This window comes from Mandrillus leucophaeus, unplaced genomic scaffold (assembly GCF_000951045.1).
Source record: "Mandrillus leucophaeus isolate KB7577 unplaced genomic scaffold, Mleu.le_1.0 Scaffold215, whole genome shotgun sequence".
Classification (NCBI taxonomy): Eukaryota; Metazoa; Chordata; class Mammalia; order Primates; family Cercopithecidae; genus Mandrillus; species Mandrillus leucophaeus.
In genome coordinates this window covers 1,814,562-1,833,339 of record NW_012102199.1, presented here as the reverse complement: position 1 = coordinate 1,833,339, position 18,778 = coordinate 1,814,562, and the positions used below count along the sequence as shown (strand labels likewise).

The following is an 18,778-nucleotide window of genomic DNA, read 5'->3' as shown; positions in this document are numbered from 1 at the left end:
TTTTCTGCTCAGGGAGACCACACGGCCAGCACACAATGATGGCCACCTGCCCCTGGTCACTCCGGGGCTTCCCAGATGCTATGGCTTTGTGTAAGATGCATGGGTCCCAGCATGGCTGAGTGAGGAGGAAGGTGAGATGGGAGCCCCTGTGGGCCTGGCGGTTAAGCTGTGAGCTGGTGGAGACAGACGGACTGACAGAAAGACTGAAGGACCCATAGACTGTCCAGCGAGCAGTCTTAAACATCATGCACACAGCGTGACACCTACACTCATGAAAATCACAGTGAAGGAACAAGCTTTTCTGTCATCTCTCCGCCTGGCAAATGGAACACGTCTGATGTCCCATGCTCTCATCCAGGGTTTGTCCGTCTCAGGGCACCCAGAGGTTTCTAGAGCCCTGCTAGGCCTCTGTACCAGGAAATGGCTGACGTGTGAGGCCAGGACAGGAGAACTGAGGCCGCTTCCTTCTGTCCTCTGGGCGGCCAGTCCTGCTAGAATCCAGCGGACTGCTTGATCAGGCTGGTTTCTGGACGTTGGAGGAAAGGGAGGCCCCAGGTGGGTCTTAACCTCCCTGAGCCCCAGTTTTCCTGCCCGACCATGGGATCCACTCAGGCCTAGCAGGTGGGTGTGTGGGTGAAGCACCTTGCATGGTGATGTGCCGTGTGTGGTCTGTAGCCCCCATCCCCACCCTGGGGCACAGGGACCGGGACACAAGCTTCTGCCATGGGCACCTTTTCCAGGAGAGACAGCCTGGGCAGCTGAGGTAGCTGCACACATTCCGGGAGTTGTTAATGGGGCCCTTTTCTCCCTGTGAGGTCACAGTTTAGTGGAAATCTTTTCCGTTAAAAAAAATCAGCGTGCAGGGAGTTGAACGTCAAAGAGGGCTCCAGGGTCCTCTGTGGGTCATTGCTCATACAGGACCAAATGTGAGTTTGGGTCTGAGTCACGTGTGGCTTTTGGTGCTGTCTCTTGTGTTCTAGAGGCTGCAGTTTTCAAATTCCGTGGGAACTGCTTTTTAAATTTTGTTGAAAGCTCAGTTGTGGTGAAATTGACATTTGGTGTGGCCGACATGTGGTGTGGGTGCACAGGCAGACAGATGTTGACCCGGACAGTCACAGGTGGACCCCTCCACCTGGGAACCTGCAGAGGTTCCTCAAGGGAGAGTTCCGGTCACAGCATACACCTGAGTAGCCCACAGTTGGCCATCTGCTCTCAAGGCCACATACTCAGTTCTGTCTCGATCTAAGCCAGAAAGCATACTCTGGGGGACCACCAAGGGCCATCCCTTGCGGCATGCATGGAGCTTTGGTGTGGGCACTTAAGTTCTCCTTGTCTGGAGGTCTTTTCTAGAAAGGTATATCAAGGTATTAAATAACCAGCAGCTGTCTGTTTGGGGCAGAAGAAACTGGTTTCTTTCAGGCAGATGCAGCACAGACCCGGCAGGCCGCCGAAACCTGTCAGTTAGAGTTAGGTTAAAGTTAGCCATGGCACACACCTCCCCCAGGTAAACAATGGTGTATTTTCTGCAACGGACCGGAGATCAAGATCAGTCAGAGCTCACCGCTGAAGAGTTTCTAGGTAAAAGTTGTTGATTTGCAAAGAGAGAAACAGATTTTTTTTTTTTAAGTGCAGGAAACGGCTGTGTGGGTGTCAGTGATTGGGCCTCAGCCCCGCTGCGATAGTGGGATCCTGCGACCGGCCCCACCCTTGCCACTTCCTGCCAGCGCAGCCCTGCGTTGCGGTTCCTGCCTGTAGCGCCCGGTGACACCAGCCAGTGCACTTCCACCGCTAACCAGTCAGTCACCTTTAACCTCTCCCAAATTTAATGATCATTTTATTACTGCTAATGACCTTTTCACCTCCTAAACAAAGCCACATAGGTGATAGTGATGAGCATGATGTCTTTTCACCCCCTCCCCACAATTGCACTAACGAACAGCTTTTACCTAAGTGACATGAGATCCAGTTTAACCAGCGGCTGTCCTGTTTGATTCGAACAGCTGTCTCACCAAAAGAAGACAAAAGTCATTCTTCCCCTTGCAAAACAAGCCCCTCCCGTACCTGTGTGTGGCGTCCACCCAGGGTGGCCGTGGGTTCTTGACCTCCCTGTGGGGAGTGCCACACAGGATGCAGCCACCGAGGAAGCCCTGAGGTCCTAAGTGCTGCCAGCTCTCCCGCTCCTCTGAAACGCCAGGCCAACATCGAAACCAGGGCTCAGTGACCTCTCCCCGTCATGTGCCCATGTGGGTCCCAAAACCTTTTGTTGATTGCACAAGATCCACTTTAAAAATGGCATTTCCATTTGAACCCTGCGGTTAGCACCTCAGCCTTGAACTTAACTACTTTAATTCCGTTCCCACGATGATCTCAGAGAGATAATCCGGTGGGTACATGTGAAGTTCTACAATGGGACAAGTGGTTCCACCATCTCAAGGGGCCTGGAAAATTCTGGCACTTGCCTGCCAGCCAGGATGGGGAGGGGGTCCCAAGGAGCCTAAAACGACCAACCAGGTGGAGTCCCTCTTTCCTGCCCACGCCCCCATCCCCCAGCACTGCTGTGGTCAAGGAAGCTTCGGAGCTTCCGTCTGAGCCCTCTGGAAAGTCTGTCCTAGGGCTGGGTGAAACCCGCTGTCAGTGCCAAGGAACGGTCCCATTCTGAGAGGGAGGAATGTCAGCCTTGTATGTTTAAACTGACTGCAGGCAGATTGCCGTTTGCAGCACTTTCTGTTCTGTAAAGACCACTGAGTTTGAAAATAGAAGCATTTGCCTACCTGGGCACACTGTACCCAGAGGCGGATCCAGGGAGTGTTGTGTGACTTGATTATCATCTGGCGTTCAGTGGGGTGCAAATGCTGGGGCCTGGGGGGCTGTGGGGTGGGGTGCAGGCCTAGAGGGGCTGGGCTGTCCCACCCCAGCATCTGAGTATAGGTGTGAACAGACGGGAGCCGTCGCCCTGGGGACATCGGGTATACCTGCCTCCAGGACACCTCAACCCCTTGCTTGGCGGAGGCTCCACCTGAGGGAGGTGAGGGCCGGGGCAGATGCCTCAGAAGGGGGCTCTGGTTGCAGCTCTGGACACTGCCTCCCTGCTTTTCTGGCGGGGTGAATATGGCCCCTCATCTTTCATCTCTCCCATTCAAAGCCCCAAGTCAGCACCCCTCGCCTGCCACTGCTAACTGCAAAATAGCATATGCACTCAGGCAACGGGGGATCTGGCCATAAAGAGCAAAAGTGGCAGCCCCTCTCCAGACCTGATGCCTTCCCAAGTGTCCCCCACCATGGGAACTCCTCGTGGGCTCTGCGCCTCAATTCCTCCCCTCCCAGGGGCTCTTTTGGGTCCTTCCATGCACGACCCCTAACCAGCTCTCAGACTCGCTGCACGACGCTCAGGGATCTTATTACATGTGGGCAAGGCGCCCTCCCACCCTTTGCAGAGGTGGCATCTGTGACATTGGCAGTCTCCGTAGGGAGGAACAAAACTGGGCTCCCTTGCTCCGTCAGGGCTCCCCGTGCCTGGCTCATGCATAGATAGCATCTCTCCCTGGAAATCCCCCCAGAGGATGGGGCTGACACCCAGGGGTATTCACGCAGGTTATGTCAAAGGTGTCCGCCAGAGAGCAAATGCGATTTTTCAAATAAGGCAGAATTGTGACACCTGCCAGTCTGTATTATTTTTGTCACAAAGACTGGCTTGTGATTTGTAAATTCATTTCCAAATCACATACCGCACCCTACACACACACACACACGTGTGCACACGCACACCCTTTTTTTTCTTCCAGGGCTAGAGCAACCCTTGCCTGGAAGGTTTTATGTAAATGTCATGGGAGCCTTTTGTGGTAACCTCTAGAAAATTGTTATTTCTCACTTCAAATGATATTTGCCTTTTGAGGACCCCAAAGCACGGCACCTTCTCCCCCGTTTCTTCTTCTTTTAATGGCAAGATGAGGCCGCAGCCATCGGGTTCAACAGCCCCCTGCCCACCTCACACACCTCACAGGGCAGGAAAACACACCGGCCACCAGTGGCTCGTAGTAAATATTTGTTCAGCTTTTCTCAACAGTTCAGAACCAAACCTCATCCTGTTCCCTTCAATGCATGAAGCAGATTTTCTCAAAATTTGGTAAATATTTTTAGTGGAAAATCTCAACGCTGCGATCGCAGGGACCTCAGATTCTTATCTCCCAGGGCTGTGCTGCTTGACACAGCTTTGATCTAAGGCAGAGCGCGCGCGGGGCTGGCGCCTGCAGGACTCCCAGCCTGCGGGTCCCTTATGTAGTCCCGTGTGTTATATTGTAAAAAACGAACTCCCCTCATGCATCTTAGATGGGAGCCAGAGGAAGACGTTGACGTGTGTTAGGGAAAAGCACTCTTTTTCAAGACAAGTCCCCAGCAGTGATGAGTTTTAGAACCTGTACTGTTTTCTCTCTTTCTCCCCTCTCCCTGTAGCTTTTCTTCTGGCAGGATGGGGAGGGAGGAATAAGACATACCAGTGGCCTTGGATGAGCTCTGCTGGGGTGGTGCCCCAGCTGGGCCACTGCTCTCCTATGCAGTGTGACTCAGAAGCCTGGCAGTTGTATGGGCTTCTGTGTTGTGTAGGATGAATGACAGTTGTGGTTGTGTGGGATCACCGATTGTGTAGGGTGAATGACAGTTGCGTAGGTGTCTGTGTTGTGTAGGGTGAATTATGGTTTTGTGGGATCACCTGTTGTGTGGAATGAATGACAGTTGTGTGGGTGTGCCTGTTGTGCAGGATGAACAAGAGATGTGTGGGATCACCTGTTGCGTAGGGTGAATGACAGTTGTGTGGGTGTCTTGTGTTCTGCAGGATGAATGACAATTGTGTGGGCATCCTCTGTTGTATAGGATGAATGGGTGTTGTGTGAGTGTCCATATTGTGCAGGATGAATGACAGTTGTGTGGCCATTTCCTGTTGTGTAGGATCAGTGATGCTTGTGGGTGTGTGTCCCGTGTTATGTAGGATCAATGATGCTTGTGTGTGTGTGTCCCCTGTTGTGTAGGATCAGTGATGCTTGTGGGTGTGTGTCCCGTTGTGTAGGATCAGTGATGCTTGTGGCTGTGTGTCCCCGGTTGTGTAGGATCAATGATGGTTGTGTGTGTGTGTCCACTGTTGTGTAGGATCAGTGATGGTTGTGTGTGTGTGTCCCGTCGTGTAGGATAAATGATGCTTTTGTGTGTGTGTTCACTGTTGTGTAGGATGAGTGACAGTTGTGTGATGGTTCTGTGTTGTATAGGATAGCAGCGAAGGTGGGCAGCTGCCCGGACCACAAACCCTTGTTTTGTATTTTTTTGTTTTCTTTTGTTTTGTATTTATCTCTCATCCACAGAACTGCCTTTTCCAAGTGCAGCACTGTGTAAATAGAACCTAGCCAGGATCAAACACATACACACATACACTCTCTCTCTCTCTCTCTCACATGTTTATTTCTAATATTTTTATTAATCAGATTGATTAAGACCCTACCTCACGCAAGCCTTTTATTCTCCTCCTAAGCAAAAAATTTAAACCAAGGGAATTTCCTTTCCAAGATTTTTATAGCATTCGCCGTTTTTAGGGTTTGCAATTGTATATTTCTGTTCAATTGGTTTTTTTATTTTTTGTTTTTTGTGTTTTCTTTTTCTTTTTTTTTTTTTGCACCCAGCTCTTGAGGATGCTTTTAAGCGGAGGGCTTCCTGCAAAGCAAGATAGAAAAGTCAGAACCCCGAAAAACTTTGCTGACCAAGAACACTAGTGCAGCAGAGCCAGCCCATCACAGCCCCGATCCCGGGTGCTAGGGACGTGCGCAACCTCGAGAAGAAGCTTGAGAAATAGCAGAAATAGGAGAATTAAAGAAATTTCTATCAGGGTGGAGCCGGCCACCAAGTTTTTTTTTGTTTTTTTTTTTTAACAGCACACACTGTGGTAAACCATTTGGTTCATATTGTTTTTGCTAAAGTCAGTCCTGTGTGTGGTTTCGGTACACCGCTTGGGTAACTGTTGAAACTGCTGTGGTTTGAAAATAAGTTCTATTTTGCCTTTTCTTCAATCTTGTATCCCTTGCCCCCTGTTAATGAAGTCTCCCTGCGGTAGGCAGTCAGCACACCCACGAGGGTCTTTAATTTCATTTGTCTTGATTCACTGCCGTCTGCTGTGGGCCCCGGTAGTTCCCGCCACAAATATCTAGGAATGATGGCATCAAACCGGGTGCCGGGATGATGCCTGATACCCGGTTTAATGCCATCATTCCCAGATGTTTCTATACCAACTTTTCTGGGTTTTGTTTTCAGGATTTCTGTCCCCTTTTCTGAAATGCACATCAGTAAAGCTGTCTCCTTACTCATGTTTTCTGGAGCCATGAAAAAGTATAAACCCCTGCCGTGGGTGCGCGTTGCAGCTTTTGCTTTAGGGACTAGAGGCACATTAAAGTTACTTTGTCACGTTTGAGATAAGCTACACCTCAGAAAATCAGAAAAAACGATTAAGGAGTTAGCAGAAGTGGTTACATAAAAAGCAGGAACTAGACCTAGAAGGTTTGAAAAATACAGCTGCTAAAAATAAATCGCTGAGCAAAAGTGGGAAGTTTTGGGCTGAGGGCCGTGGCCCTGCAGTGATGCTGGGGGCTTCAATTGCACAAAGCCTCCGTCATCAGCAAGGTCAAGAGCTGGACCGGGCACTCGGCCGACCTCACACATGTCAGGTCCAAAATCGCCTCTTTGCCAAAGCACAAACACTAACAACTGAGAAAAAAACGGTTGTTGTTGTTTTTTTTTTCCTTCTGAAAACAAGAGGCCAGCAGTTGATATGCCCTGGTTTCGTATTACCATAGTCATGATTTCTAAATAACAACGGTTTCGGCAACAGAGCAAAACCAGGCACAGGCAGTTCTTGGTGTGAACGAAGCTTTTCATCTCCGATCATCTCTGCGCATCAGAAACCTCAGCTTGAAATGGTAGCAGGCAGAATTCTTAACCACTCCTCCCAAAAACCAATCTCTTTTTTAAACCCCCCAAACCAAGGGAGGCAGATCTTCATTGAAAAGAAGAAGAAAAGCAGCTCAAAAATGACTGATTTATTTGAACCTTCGGTACCGTGGCGGTTGTTCTTGGGGGCCTGGCTGGGGCGTCCTCCCTTTACACCCCTCTCCAGATACTTGCAGATCTGCCTCAGATCATCATTCCCTGCAGGAACGGCTTCGAGAAATCAAGCAGTGTCCATCCTGGACTTGCTGCCCGTCCCAGGGGGCTACACCGTGTCCTGGGACTTTGAGCCTCTCCCCTGGAAACACTTCCTGTTTCCTCTGCTAGAATCTTGCGATTTGATCCATATCACATAGGTATTCGAGGAAAAATAAATAGGCAAGCCGGCACAGTAACATCGTTGTTTCCTGCAAACCAGGAAGGCCAGATGCCTTTATTCCCTTCTTGCTCCCCAGGGTGTTGCTCCAAAGGGCCCCAGGTCCCTGGAGACCTGTGGAATCTGTAACAGGTGGCACCTGGTTCACTAGGACCTCCTGAAGCCCACTGTGGCGAGCCCTGGGCTGGAGGGCACCAGGGACATGGGGCAGTATTGGCTGGCATTTGTATGAATATGCTGGGCCCGCTATTCACAGAGCTGACCCTCGGCCGTGCCAGAGGCCAGTGCCACGGGAAGCAGACAGAGTGGTGAGGGGCCCTGGCATGGGGGGGCTTTCCCGTGGAGGGAGAGGCTGGGCAGAGGCAGGCAGGGGCTCCAGAGACTGGCTGAGGTCACTGTCTCTCCCCGCTGCAAACCCACAGGCTCTAGGGTGCAGGACACTCTCACATTGTCCCCCAGGGCGCCCCTGCCCGTGGCTTTGGTGGCTGCCTGCTCACACTTGCTCTGTCTCAGCCTAAACAGTGGACATGGATTGTCCCGCAGTTCTAGAGGCTCAAAGTCCAAGATCAAGGCGCCAGTGCTGTTGGTTTCTTCTGAGGCTTCCCCTTGGCCTGGCGCATCGTCACATGGCTGTTTCTGTGCATAGATCTGTGTCCTAAACTCTTTCAGTGAGGACAGTCATTGACTCTCTGACTTCATTTTAACTCAGTTACCCCTTTAAATATGCTATCTTCAAATACGGTCATATTCTAAGGCACAGGGGTTAGGACTTGAACATACGAGCAATTGTTGGGGGGACACAGCCCTTTGCTTGGATTAAGAAACAGGCTGACAGCAACCGGTGCCAGGCTGAAGGGGGTGGCCACCATGTCCCCACTGTCTTTCAGGGCCACTCCTAGCCCCAGGGCTGGGCTGCAGAGCTGAACGCAGGCCTGATGGGGAAGGGGCTGCCATTTCTTCCCTGAGAAGGCCCCCACCTGTGATGGATTCCAGGTGGGAGCGCCTTCCAGGCGGAGGGACAAGGCATAGCCGGGAAAGAAGCCCTAGGTTTGGGGGTTCCTGGGGAAGGAGGTGCCACCTGGACGAGACTGGGGTGTCATCCCCAAGTGGGGGAAGCCGTCAGGCAGTCTGGGCAGGGTGCTGGGGCCTACCTGTGTTAAGAGCCCACTTTGCTGGGTGGGTTTGGCTCACAGGGAAGGGAGCCAAGCTGGTGGGTAGCCAACAGGGAGACGAGGCTTCTAGGGACGGGAGGGTGGAGGTGAGGGGCCCTCGCCCACCCTCCATCCTGCTCAGGAGCCCCCTCTGCTCCAGGGGACAGCCTGGGGTTCACAGGAGCCTGGGCAGGCCTCACTTGACCACCTCCAGCCAGAGCTGCCTTCCTGTCCCTTGGGCCTTAGGAGAGGGAAGGAGGCAACTCCTGGAGACCCTGCAGCGAGGCCTTGGCTTCCCATTGGCTCATGCATGGGACCAGGAGTGGCCCTGCATGGGAGGCAGTTCCTCAAGGCCAGTGGAACCAGCCCGGGGGCTGTGGGCTGGGCCAGATCACCCTGCTCTCTGCAGCCCCGGGGAGGTCAGGGGTAGGAGGAGGCTGCAGTAGAGCTGAAGGTGGGAGGGACATCTGGGGATAGAGAAAGAGAGACACATGGGGACTGCCCTGAGAGGGCAGGCGCTGTCGGAGGGAGAGGGGCCACATTCCTGTCCTGCCCGCGTGGGCTGGGCGCTACCCCTCTAGGGAAGGGTCTCCAGCATGGCTTGCCCACAAGTTTTGGCAAAGATAGTCCGTGTGCGCCCCTTCCAGATCCCAGGGCCCCCTTTGCTAACTGGGCCTTGGGGCTGACAGTGAATTGATTTGAGGCCACAGGAGGAGACTGATACCAGGCCTCGCCCTCCCGCCTTTCTCATCCATGTGAGTCCTAATAGAGCCCAGGACAGCTCTCCCTCCAGCCCCGAGGAGGGGCCTCTTAGATGGACTCACACAGACGGGGAGAGTCTGGAAGGATCTCCTGCAGCCGGTGGCCAGAGGTCAGCCAAGGATGTGACGGTGACCCTGGTGGAACCCTGTGGACAGGTGGGGGCAGGCAGGCCGCAAGGGTGGGCTGTCGGGGAGTTTGTCTCTGAGTCCTTCTGTGCAAACTGTGGGAAGGAAGACTTTTTCCTTGAATATGCAAAAAGAAAGCAGCAGTCCTTATGCTGGCCGAGAACTGCCGGTCAAGAGAAAAGTCAATTTCCGTTTCCAGAAGTAGGGCTACAGGCAAGGGGGGGCTACAGGTCAGGTTCTCACTGGCCCACGCTGGGCACAGCGGTGCAGGACACTGAGTGGGAGCAGACTCCTGGGATCCCAGGAATGTCACCTTGTTTGGCGCCCTCCTCCTCATTTCCACTTCACAGATAAGGAAACCGAGGCCAGCTGGGAGGAGGCACTTTCCCTTGCCGAGGCCCAGAGCTAAAGGCAGCAGATGCGGGCTGTAGCCCCGGAGCCCACAGGGACACCTGGGGCCTCAAAAATGAGGCCTGGGATGGCTGATCTGCTGCGGTAACACAGGGAACGGCTTTAGATCTGGGCATGCAGAGGGACCGAAGATGGCCTGTGTGAGCTCGTTCTACCAGATGAGGAAGGCAGGCGTGCCGGGCTCAGGTGGTGCGCGGGGCAGGTGTGGCTGGGAGCCAAGGTGCTCTCTGGAGGTGCAGCCAGAGATCCAAGGTCAACCCTGGAGGGGCAGGCAGTTCCTGGTTTCTTTCTAAACATTAGCCTCGAAACTTCCAGAGTTAACACTGGAATCGCGTTACATGTTATTGAGCCTCCAGTCTGGGGTGCTGCATGGACCACATTGAATGCCCAGGGACCCCGCTGGGCAGATAGAAGGGTGTCAGACAGGAGCATGGGGTCAGCCCGGCTGGCCTGCAAACTGCAGATGCTAGAAGACCTGGCAGGTGGGACCTCCCGTCACCAAGCAGATCTCAACAGGCCTCTGCTTCTTGGTGGAATGTTCTGGTACATTGGCAGTATGCACTGGGAAAAGCCACCTGTCCTCAGGCCATGTCCCTCACACAGTCTCATTTTCCTCCACTTCTGAACCCTTCTTTCCCACCTCCCTGTCAAGAGACGCCTTGCCGGGACTGGGCATCCTGGAGTTCCCTGCTTGGCAGAAGCCCAGAAAGGCCCAGACGAACCCTGCCCCTTGGAGCCGCCAACACCAGAGGGACAGAAGTGGGGGTTAAAAAAGAACTTAAGGCCAAGCGCAGCACTTTGGAAGGCTGAGGCAGGCATATGACTTGAGGCCAGGAGTTTGAGGTTAGCCTGGGCAACATGGCAAAATCCCATCTCTACTAAAAATACAAAAATTAGCCACGCATGGTGGCTCATACCTGTAGGAGGCTGAGGTGGGAGGATCGCTTGAGCCCTGGAGGCCAAGGCCGCAATGAGCCATGATTGCACCACTGCATTTCAGCCCAGGTGACAGAGCGAGACTCTGTCTCAAAAGAAAAAAAAGAACTTCAACCTTAGCGTGGCAGAGCTGTGTGCAGACCCTCATAACTAACACGCCTAATAACCATACCACCTTGTGAAACTAATCCCTCTTCATTTGTAAGTAACTCTCCCCCACCCCGCCTTTTTTTTTTTCTTTAACTGTTAGAAGCTTGCAGTGTATTTTTCTGCTCAGCCATGATTTTTTAAATTAGTGTGTTAATAAATGTGTTGCCATGCTAAATTGAATCTGTTTGAAACGTACCTGCATGCAAACTATTCAAGGGCAACTCAAGTTTTAGCTGCTCTGTATGTGTTGTGTATGGGAGTCATCTGAAGTGTTTTTCCTGTGTTGTTCACAACCGGTTAAGCCCCTGGGATAAAGCTGATTAAAACTGGGATTCCCCAGGCTACCCCCATCCCGTCTGTTAGCCAAATTCCAAGCTCTTCCCAGAGAAGCGCCCCAGGCTTGTGCCCACTGGCATTCTGCTCTGTCCGGGTGAGTAACTCATATTTCTTTCTTTCTCCTTTTTTTTTTTCTCCTAAACTTTCCAGGTAAAAGTACACCTGTAAGCCAGCTTGGTTCCGCAGACTTTCCCGAGACCCCCGATCCATTCCAGCCACTCGGGGCTGACAGCGGCGACCCGTTCCAAAGTAAAAAGGGGTTTGGGGACCCGTTTAGTGGAAAAGACCCATTTGTCCCCTCCTCTGCAGCTAAACCTTCTAAGGCCTCTGCCTCGGGCTTTGCAGACTTCACCTCTGTAAGTTGAGTCCTCTGCCTCCGGGCCACACCCCCTCCTTCCGCTTGCAGCTTCCCTGGGATTTTTGTCTCTTTTTAAAGGCAAACCTCCCAGCTTCTTTAGCCTCTTGGTACCTCACACTCTCTGTCCCTCGCGTTATTTATTCTACACTGCCACTTCTGTAAGAAAAACAGTTTCTCAATAAAAAAAAAAAGAGCCGCGGTTTTGATGCTCTATCGTAAGGGCACGTTTTCTTCCAGCAGGGAGGCGGGACGTATCTGTCCTTCATGGTAGATTCCTTGTATTATTTCTGTCGCACCGAGGCTGTCGTGTTCGCTGGTTTTTGGAAGCCAAGATGTCAAACACTTCCGAAGTATGAAAAAAAGACTGCAAAAGTTACATTAGGGTTCTGCTGTCCCCAAAAAGCCCTTTGTGCACAAGTTCTCATAGTCGCGCCCCGTGCATTTTGTGCCACAAGTACAAATTGAAGGACTTTAGGCAGATCACAGCAGGGAAGAGCATTTGTTTTTTTTTTTTTTTTAAAAAAAGCTTTTAAATGTTGGTTACCAGCTCCAATGAAAAAAGAAATCCAGTCTAGAACGGCCACTCTGAAAGCCAAAACAAAAAGAGCTCAAAAAAGCTGTTGAACAAAGTTTAGTGCCTTTTCAGAAGCAAATCCCGGGATTTTGAAAGCCTAGCTTTGTTTTTTCTCTGTGTGAAAAATACTCCAGATTGTAACATGCCGTCGCTTCAAGGAGTTTTTAGTAGCGTCCTTGATAACATGAAAATCTTGTTCTCTGAAAGCTTCAGGTGTTGTCTGCCCAGAATCGGTTTTATTGTATGTGACGCACTCTCTTTCTTCCTTTGAGCTTGTTAGTTCCTTCATCATTAGGTGTGAGACGTGTTATTTATAGATGCTCCGACTCCTGGGATGGCTCTTTGAACACAAGCCCTGCCATGCCAATGCACAGAAAGCACCCGATTTGTTTCTGAGCCATCTTGATGATCTCCACCGTGCACAGCTATCCTATGGCTTATTTATCAATTATTTATTTTAGTGACAGGATCTCGCTATGTTGCCCAGGCTGGACTGCACTGGCGCGATCAGAGCTCACTTGTAACCTCAAATTCCTGGGCTCAGGCAGTCCTCCTGTCTTGGCCTCCTGAGTAGCTGGGACGACAGGCGTGCAGCACCACGCAAGGCTGATTTTTAATTTTTTTGGTAGAGATGGGGTCTTGCTGTGTTGCCTGGGCTGGTCTGGACCTCCTGGCCTCAAGCTGTCCTCCCACCTTGAAGTACTGGGGTTACACATGACTGGCCCGTGTGGCTTATTTAGGTCTCCCAAGACCCTGACCTGTTTCTGGCTCTTGGTGACCTGTAAATATTTTACAACTGTAGTGAGTTTGATTTTGTTGACCCTAGATGCGCCCTGAGGGTCTATACAAAATGGTGACGTTGTTAATAAAAGCCAGAAACAAAACCTGCTTTATCTAGAGTTTCTTGAATAGCCCTTCATTTATTTTCTGGTGGAAAAATATTAAATGCTGATTTAAAGAAAACAGAACTCTTCACACATGACTCAGGTACTCTGTCTTGGGTAGGGAAGAGTTAGATAAGTGGGGTGAACGGCAGCTTGAAGAAATGACTGTTCTCTTTCTGAACTTCATAGTTCTATTTCCTGTGACCCCAACCCCCAAAGGGCTGGTTTTTTCGAAAACATTAAAAAAAAAAAAAAAAAAACCACCCAAGATTTCAAGGTATCATTTGGCTTAGCATTTCTGGTCATTCCAGAACAATTGTTAACTGCAGGTTTAAAACAGCGCCAGCCAGTTTATCACCCTCCCCTCCCGGTGGGAGAGCAAATTCCACCCAGGCCTGGGTGCAGCCCTGCCGTTTTCTAGTTTTTTTCTCACCTAGTTTTTTGGTTTTTACATTTTCAGAGATGGGTCTCACTCTGTTGCCCAGGCTGGAGTGCAGTGCAATCACAGCTTCACCGCAGCCTTGACCTCCTGGGCTCTAGCAGTCGTCCCGCCTGAGCCTCCCATGTAGCTGGGACCTCAGGCACACACCACCACATCTGGCTAATTTTAAAATGTTCTGGTGGAGACAAGGTCTCACTTTACCACCCACACTGGTCTTTGAACTCTGGGCTCCAACGATCCTCCTGCCTCGGCCTTCCAAAGCGTTGGGATTACAGGCATGAGCCCCTGCACCCGGCCTGCTTTCTGTTTAAAATCACTTTTCCCACTGCAGATGCCCCAGTTTTTTCCAGAGGAAATGATCAGATAGTGTACTTGAGCCACTCCGAAGGGATGGGGTGAGTGAAGATAGGACCCTTCATTGTTTTTGCTTGTCCCCTTGGGTCATATCATTGTCCAAAATCATCCATAACCAGCCCCCTCTGGGGACTCGAGGCGTCTCTCCATGTTCACGGCATTCGGGGGCTCAGCCGATCAGCCAGTGGGTTCTGGGTCCGCTGGATCTTGAGTATTTGTGCTAACTTAGAAGAGGGCACAGCTGCTTCCTCTGGTTTGGATGATTCCACTTCCCTGAGCAAATGCCAAGAGGGCGTCTGACTGCCCGGCAGATTGGCAGCGTGACTCTTTCGGATGTTCTGAGACTGCTGTTCAGGGCACGTTTTCACCTGTGCAGGAGCAGCCCAGTCCACGATGGCAGTCAGGGGGCCCAGGTCACCCGCACCTCACTTGTGGAGGTGGTGCCCCGACTGGGCCTCTCCAGAACCCTCTACTTTACAAGCCCCAAATTTCCATCAATGGGTTATTTGTGCGTGTGGCTGTTCCCGGGAACCCTCTTCCCTCTCTGGTATTTCTTTAAAAGCAGGCCTTTCTGTCTCAGGCAAATGTGTGTATTAGGAAGTGGCATTTCTAGGTTAGCAGAACGGTTCTTTTGGAAGTTCGAATTAAGAGCAGTGCAAATATCAGATCAGCTAGGCCATGCTTTGAATTAGTGAAGGAGTTGGATGCGATCTCAATGTCAGGGTAAGTGAATGAATAGGAAGTGGCTAGGCGTGTCCTGCACATGGTGGGGTGGAAGTGCCATCAGACGCCTTGGAGTGCCAGTGTCCGTTCCTAGTGAGGACAGGTGCCGCGCGCCTCCCTGGGCCGTCCCATCGCCCAGTGTGCTGAGCCGTCTGAACTGCGGATTTCTAAGAGGCTGCCGAAATGAACCACTTATTTGCTTCTGAAAATGAACTGCATCCTGAGTGGGCAGACCTTGGCAAGGGTGGTGTATCCCGCCTCTGCGGTGTCTCGGTTCCATGGTAGTGCCAGAGGGAAGCAGAAATCAGAGCCGGTGTGAATCCCAGCCACTATTGATTTTGCATCAGCCACACCCACAGGCATCCAGATTCTGGCCCATGTGACCCACCCAGGTCTGAGAACTAGAAGGTAGCCCCGTCCAGGGCTAAGACAGCAGACGCAGAGGGAGCCGCGGAATCCCCTTTCCGGAGAGCTCTCGCAGACCTCACAGCTCAGCGTGCCTCCTCGGTGCATGCTTGCAGGTCTCCGTAGTGGATTCGTGAGCTGGCCTTGAACCAGTCAACTCGGAAGGCACCGGGAACTTTCCTACTGAAAGTTTCATTTGGAAACACAGATCCCTCAAGCAGAAGGCGCTTCAGTGACACTCTGCGACACGGGGGTTCAGCGGGGCCAAAGAAGACCAGGGGCCTGTGGTTCAGACCCAGCAGGCCGGTCACTTGGCCGCTCCAGGCTTTGATTTGGATCCGGGCGAACATTACCATCAGCTCTCACCCACGCTGTCCTCAAGGCTAGTGGAGGGTGAGATCCCCGTCAGCTGCGCTGTCCCCCTCCCACTGTTGTCAGCAGCACCATGGAATAATTTCCACCTGCACTTGTTTTTTCCTTGTTTTTCTCCCCATGAGGTGTTGGAAAATTCCCCAAAGTGGGGTGGAGGGGGGACGCTTATCTGTGCCCATGGCGGTGACACAATGGCAGGAAGGGAGTCCGACCTGGAGACTCATCAGACCCCCAAGTGTTTAGCTGGGCAGTGCCTCTGTAAGAAGTCAAGACTCAGCCCTTCTTCTGAGAGATGTCTTTCCTTGATACTGACACTCCGCCTGTCCCCCATCTGGGTCCTGAGGCCAGCTAGAGGGAGGCCTCCAGGGCTCCGCATCCTCCTCACTGCCACATCTGCCTCCCAACCAGGTTTCTTGCATCCACCCGCTCCTGCACCTGGCCCAGTCCCCCCAGCCCTGCCATCTGGCCCTCGTCTCTCCCAAGCCCTGCTTATGCCACCATCAAGCCATGAAATATCCAGACGCCGCCAATCTGATCACCCAACTCACTCACCCATGGAGCTTCCACAGGGAAATCCCAGCTCCTTTCTGGGGCCCATAAGCCCCTCCTCAGTCTGGCTTATCCCACCCCATGCTTTGTCCTGGCAACCCCAAGGTCGGGCACTGAGCCTCACACCCCGAACCTCATGGGGACGCATCCTCCCTGTCAGTTTTAGCCGGTATCCCACCCTCCGCGGGCCTGGGGGAAAAAAGTGTAGAGTGTGAGCCACCCCTTCCCTGGCCTCAGCGTCCCCAGCTGTCAGAGGGATGGGATGACAGCGGGCCCACCCCCAGGTTGTCACACAGACATGGTGCTGCGTGTGGTGGAGAGGCCGTAAGCGTTCCTGTGTGCTTCCTTCCCCACCCTCCCGGGGGAGTCTGCAGGGCCCTCCTCAAGAGCCTGGGTCCTGGATTGTACTGGGATTGTTTGTATGTTTCTGCTCCCAAGGGTGCCTGGGGAAGAGCCACCGCGTGTGTTATCTTTGGTGTTACTCCAGCGTTTAGCAGAGAGCTGGTCAGAGGCAGTGCATCGCAGAGAGATGTTAATAAGGGAATCCTTTTAGTCCCTAAGTGTGGTAGCAGCTTTCCTGAGGGGGCCAATGATGCCAGTGACCTCTCGGACGTCTGGGACATGGGGACCCACCCTGGGGGAGCAGCTTGTGGGACGTGGCTTTTCTTTTCATAACTAAAGTACTTTGAGTTGTTTGAAATCACCTAGCTCAGCATCAAGATGCTTTTCTCCCTTTTTTAAGTTCTTATTTTAATGCAATATTTTAGAAAAACACCCCACGGATAAAAACTTGACGAAATGGCAGTGTAAATGCCACAGCTTTTGTCAATGTTCTGGGAGAAATCGACCCTCAGAGCCGGGTGCGGTGGCTCACGCCTGTAATCCCAGCACTTTGGGAGGCCGAGGCGGGTGGATCACAAGGTCAGGAGTTCAACACCAGCCTGACCAACATGGTGAAACCCTGTCTCTACTAAAAATACAAAAATTGGCTAGGCGTGGTGGCTCAAGCCTGTAAACCCAGCACTTTAGGAGGCCGAGGCGGGCAGATCACGAGGTCAGGAGCTCGAGACCATCCTGGCTAACATGGTGAAACCCCGTCTCTATAAAAAATACAAAAAAATTAGCTGGGCATGGTGGCGCATGCCTGTAGTCCCAGCTACTTGGGAGGCTGAGGCAGGAGAATGGCAGGAACCTGGGAGGCGGAGCTCACAGTGAGCCGAGATTGCTCCGTTGCACTCCGGCCTGGGTAACAGAGCGAGACTCCGTCCCAAAACAAAACAAAACAAAAATTAGCCGGGCATGGTAGCACACCCCTGTAATCCCAGCTACTCAGGAGGCTGAGGCAGGAGAATCCCTTGAACCCGGGAGGCGGAGGTTGCAGTGAGCTGAGATCGTGCCACCACCGCACTCCAGCCTGGCAACACAGCGAGACTCCGTCTCAAAAAAAAAAAAAAAAAAAGGGGGGGGAAAGAAAAGGACCCTTAGAGGGTCTCAGCGCTCTCTGGAGCATGGCCAGAGGTAGAAATACCGCGTTCCCAGAGTGCAGAATTGTCTGCACCGCGGGGCTTTAGAGCCATGCGCACTCGAACTTCCCCATCTTTGCACCTCTTGGCCACCAGCATCAAGGGCCTGTCCTCACTTCTCTACGTGGGGCAGGGTGGCTGGTTTTTCTGAGGCCCAGAGATCACGGTTAAGGTCACACTCAATCATGCATCCCGTCCTCTCTGCCTTCCAGATGGGGGTCCTGAGCCAGGCTTGCACGCCCACTGGGCCCAGCCAAGACACGCTTTTCCCCTGCACATCGGACCCTCCGCCGGGTGGTGGGCAGGACCCTGTCCCCGTCCCACGCATTCCCTGCCTCCCTCCAGCCTGCAGGTCCCAGCCCCTGGGCCACATCACCCACTCTCCATTTTTCCTTTGCAGTTTGGCAATGAGGAGCAGCAGCTGGCGTGGGCCAAGCGGGAGAGCGAGAAGGCGGAACAGGAGAGGCTGGCGCGGCTGCGGCGGCAGGAGCAGGAGGACCTGGAACTGGCCATCGCGCTCAGCAAGGCTGACATGCCTGCCGCCTAGGCGAGGGCCGTGTGCAGGCGGGACAGGGCACGGGCAGGTTCCAGAGAGGGGGCAGTTGCAGATGTCTATATATACACACACACACACCGTCGCCACCGCACTCCAAGGACCGGGACTCGGGAGCTTGTTCAGGGTGAGCAAACTGGCTGCAAGACCTGGAAAGGTCACATCTCCTGGGGAAGCCCTTATGGAGGCCTTGGCCACCGCTTCTACAGGTCCGTCTCTCCACTGTGCCATCCCCCCTGGGGCTGACCGCCTCCCGCTCTTGCTCTGGGAACGAACACACGGCCGGTCAGTCGAGGAGAGGAAGCACCCAGGGCCTCCCCGCCTCCTCCCTACTCATAGCTGCAGACATCCCCGCCCGCCCTCCCACGCATCAGTCAGACACTCCCCCAGTGGTGTATGCATTCGTTGTATAAAATGAAGTTTGAATGATTAATATAAAATATTTTAATACAAAACAAGAGAAGCTTCTTTAATCTCTGTAAACATTGTTTTCCCTGCATGGGTATCTGGAAGCAGATCAACCTTGCAAAAATAGGTGGAGCATTGCTCTTTAAATCTTAAGTTTTTACTTTTTTTGTGTGTAATTTATTTTTATTTTTTTTATTTAAAGAGATGGGATCTTGCCATGTTGCCCAGGCTGGTCTCAAACTCCTTGACTTAAGCAGTTCTCCTGTCTCAGCCTCCCAAAGTGCTGGGATTACAGCCGTGAGCCACCAAGCCTTGCCCATTTTTGTGTTTTGACCAACTTTATTTTTTAGGACAGTTTTAAATTTGCAGAAAAATCACAAAGAAGGTACAAAGAGTTCCCATAAGCCC

General features: G+C 52.4%; 1 protein-coding gene across 1 annotated transcript in view; it reads left to right on the top strand.

Annotated features, from left to right (window-relative positions):
- Positions 1 to 18,417, top strand: part of EPS15L1 (epidermal growth factor receptor pathway substrate 15-like 1) — an 86,171-nt gene extending 67,754 nt beyond the window's left edge. The window contains exons 16-17 of the mRNA XM_011980630.1: positions 11,376 to 11,581; positions 17,810 to 18,417. Of these exons, the coding sequence (XP_011836020.1) occupies positions 11,376 to 11,581; positions 17,810 to 17,956 (353 nt within the window). The 3' untranslated portion in view covers positions 17,957 to 18,417. The remainder of the gene's footprint in view (positions 1 to 11,375; positions 11,582 to 17,809) is intronic.
- Positions 18,418 to 18,778: the final 361 nt, after the last annotated feature.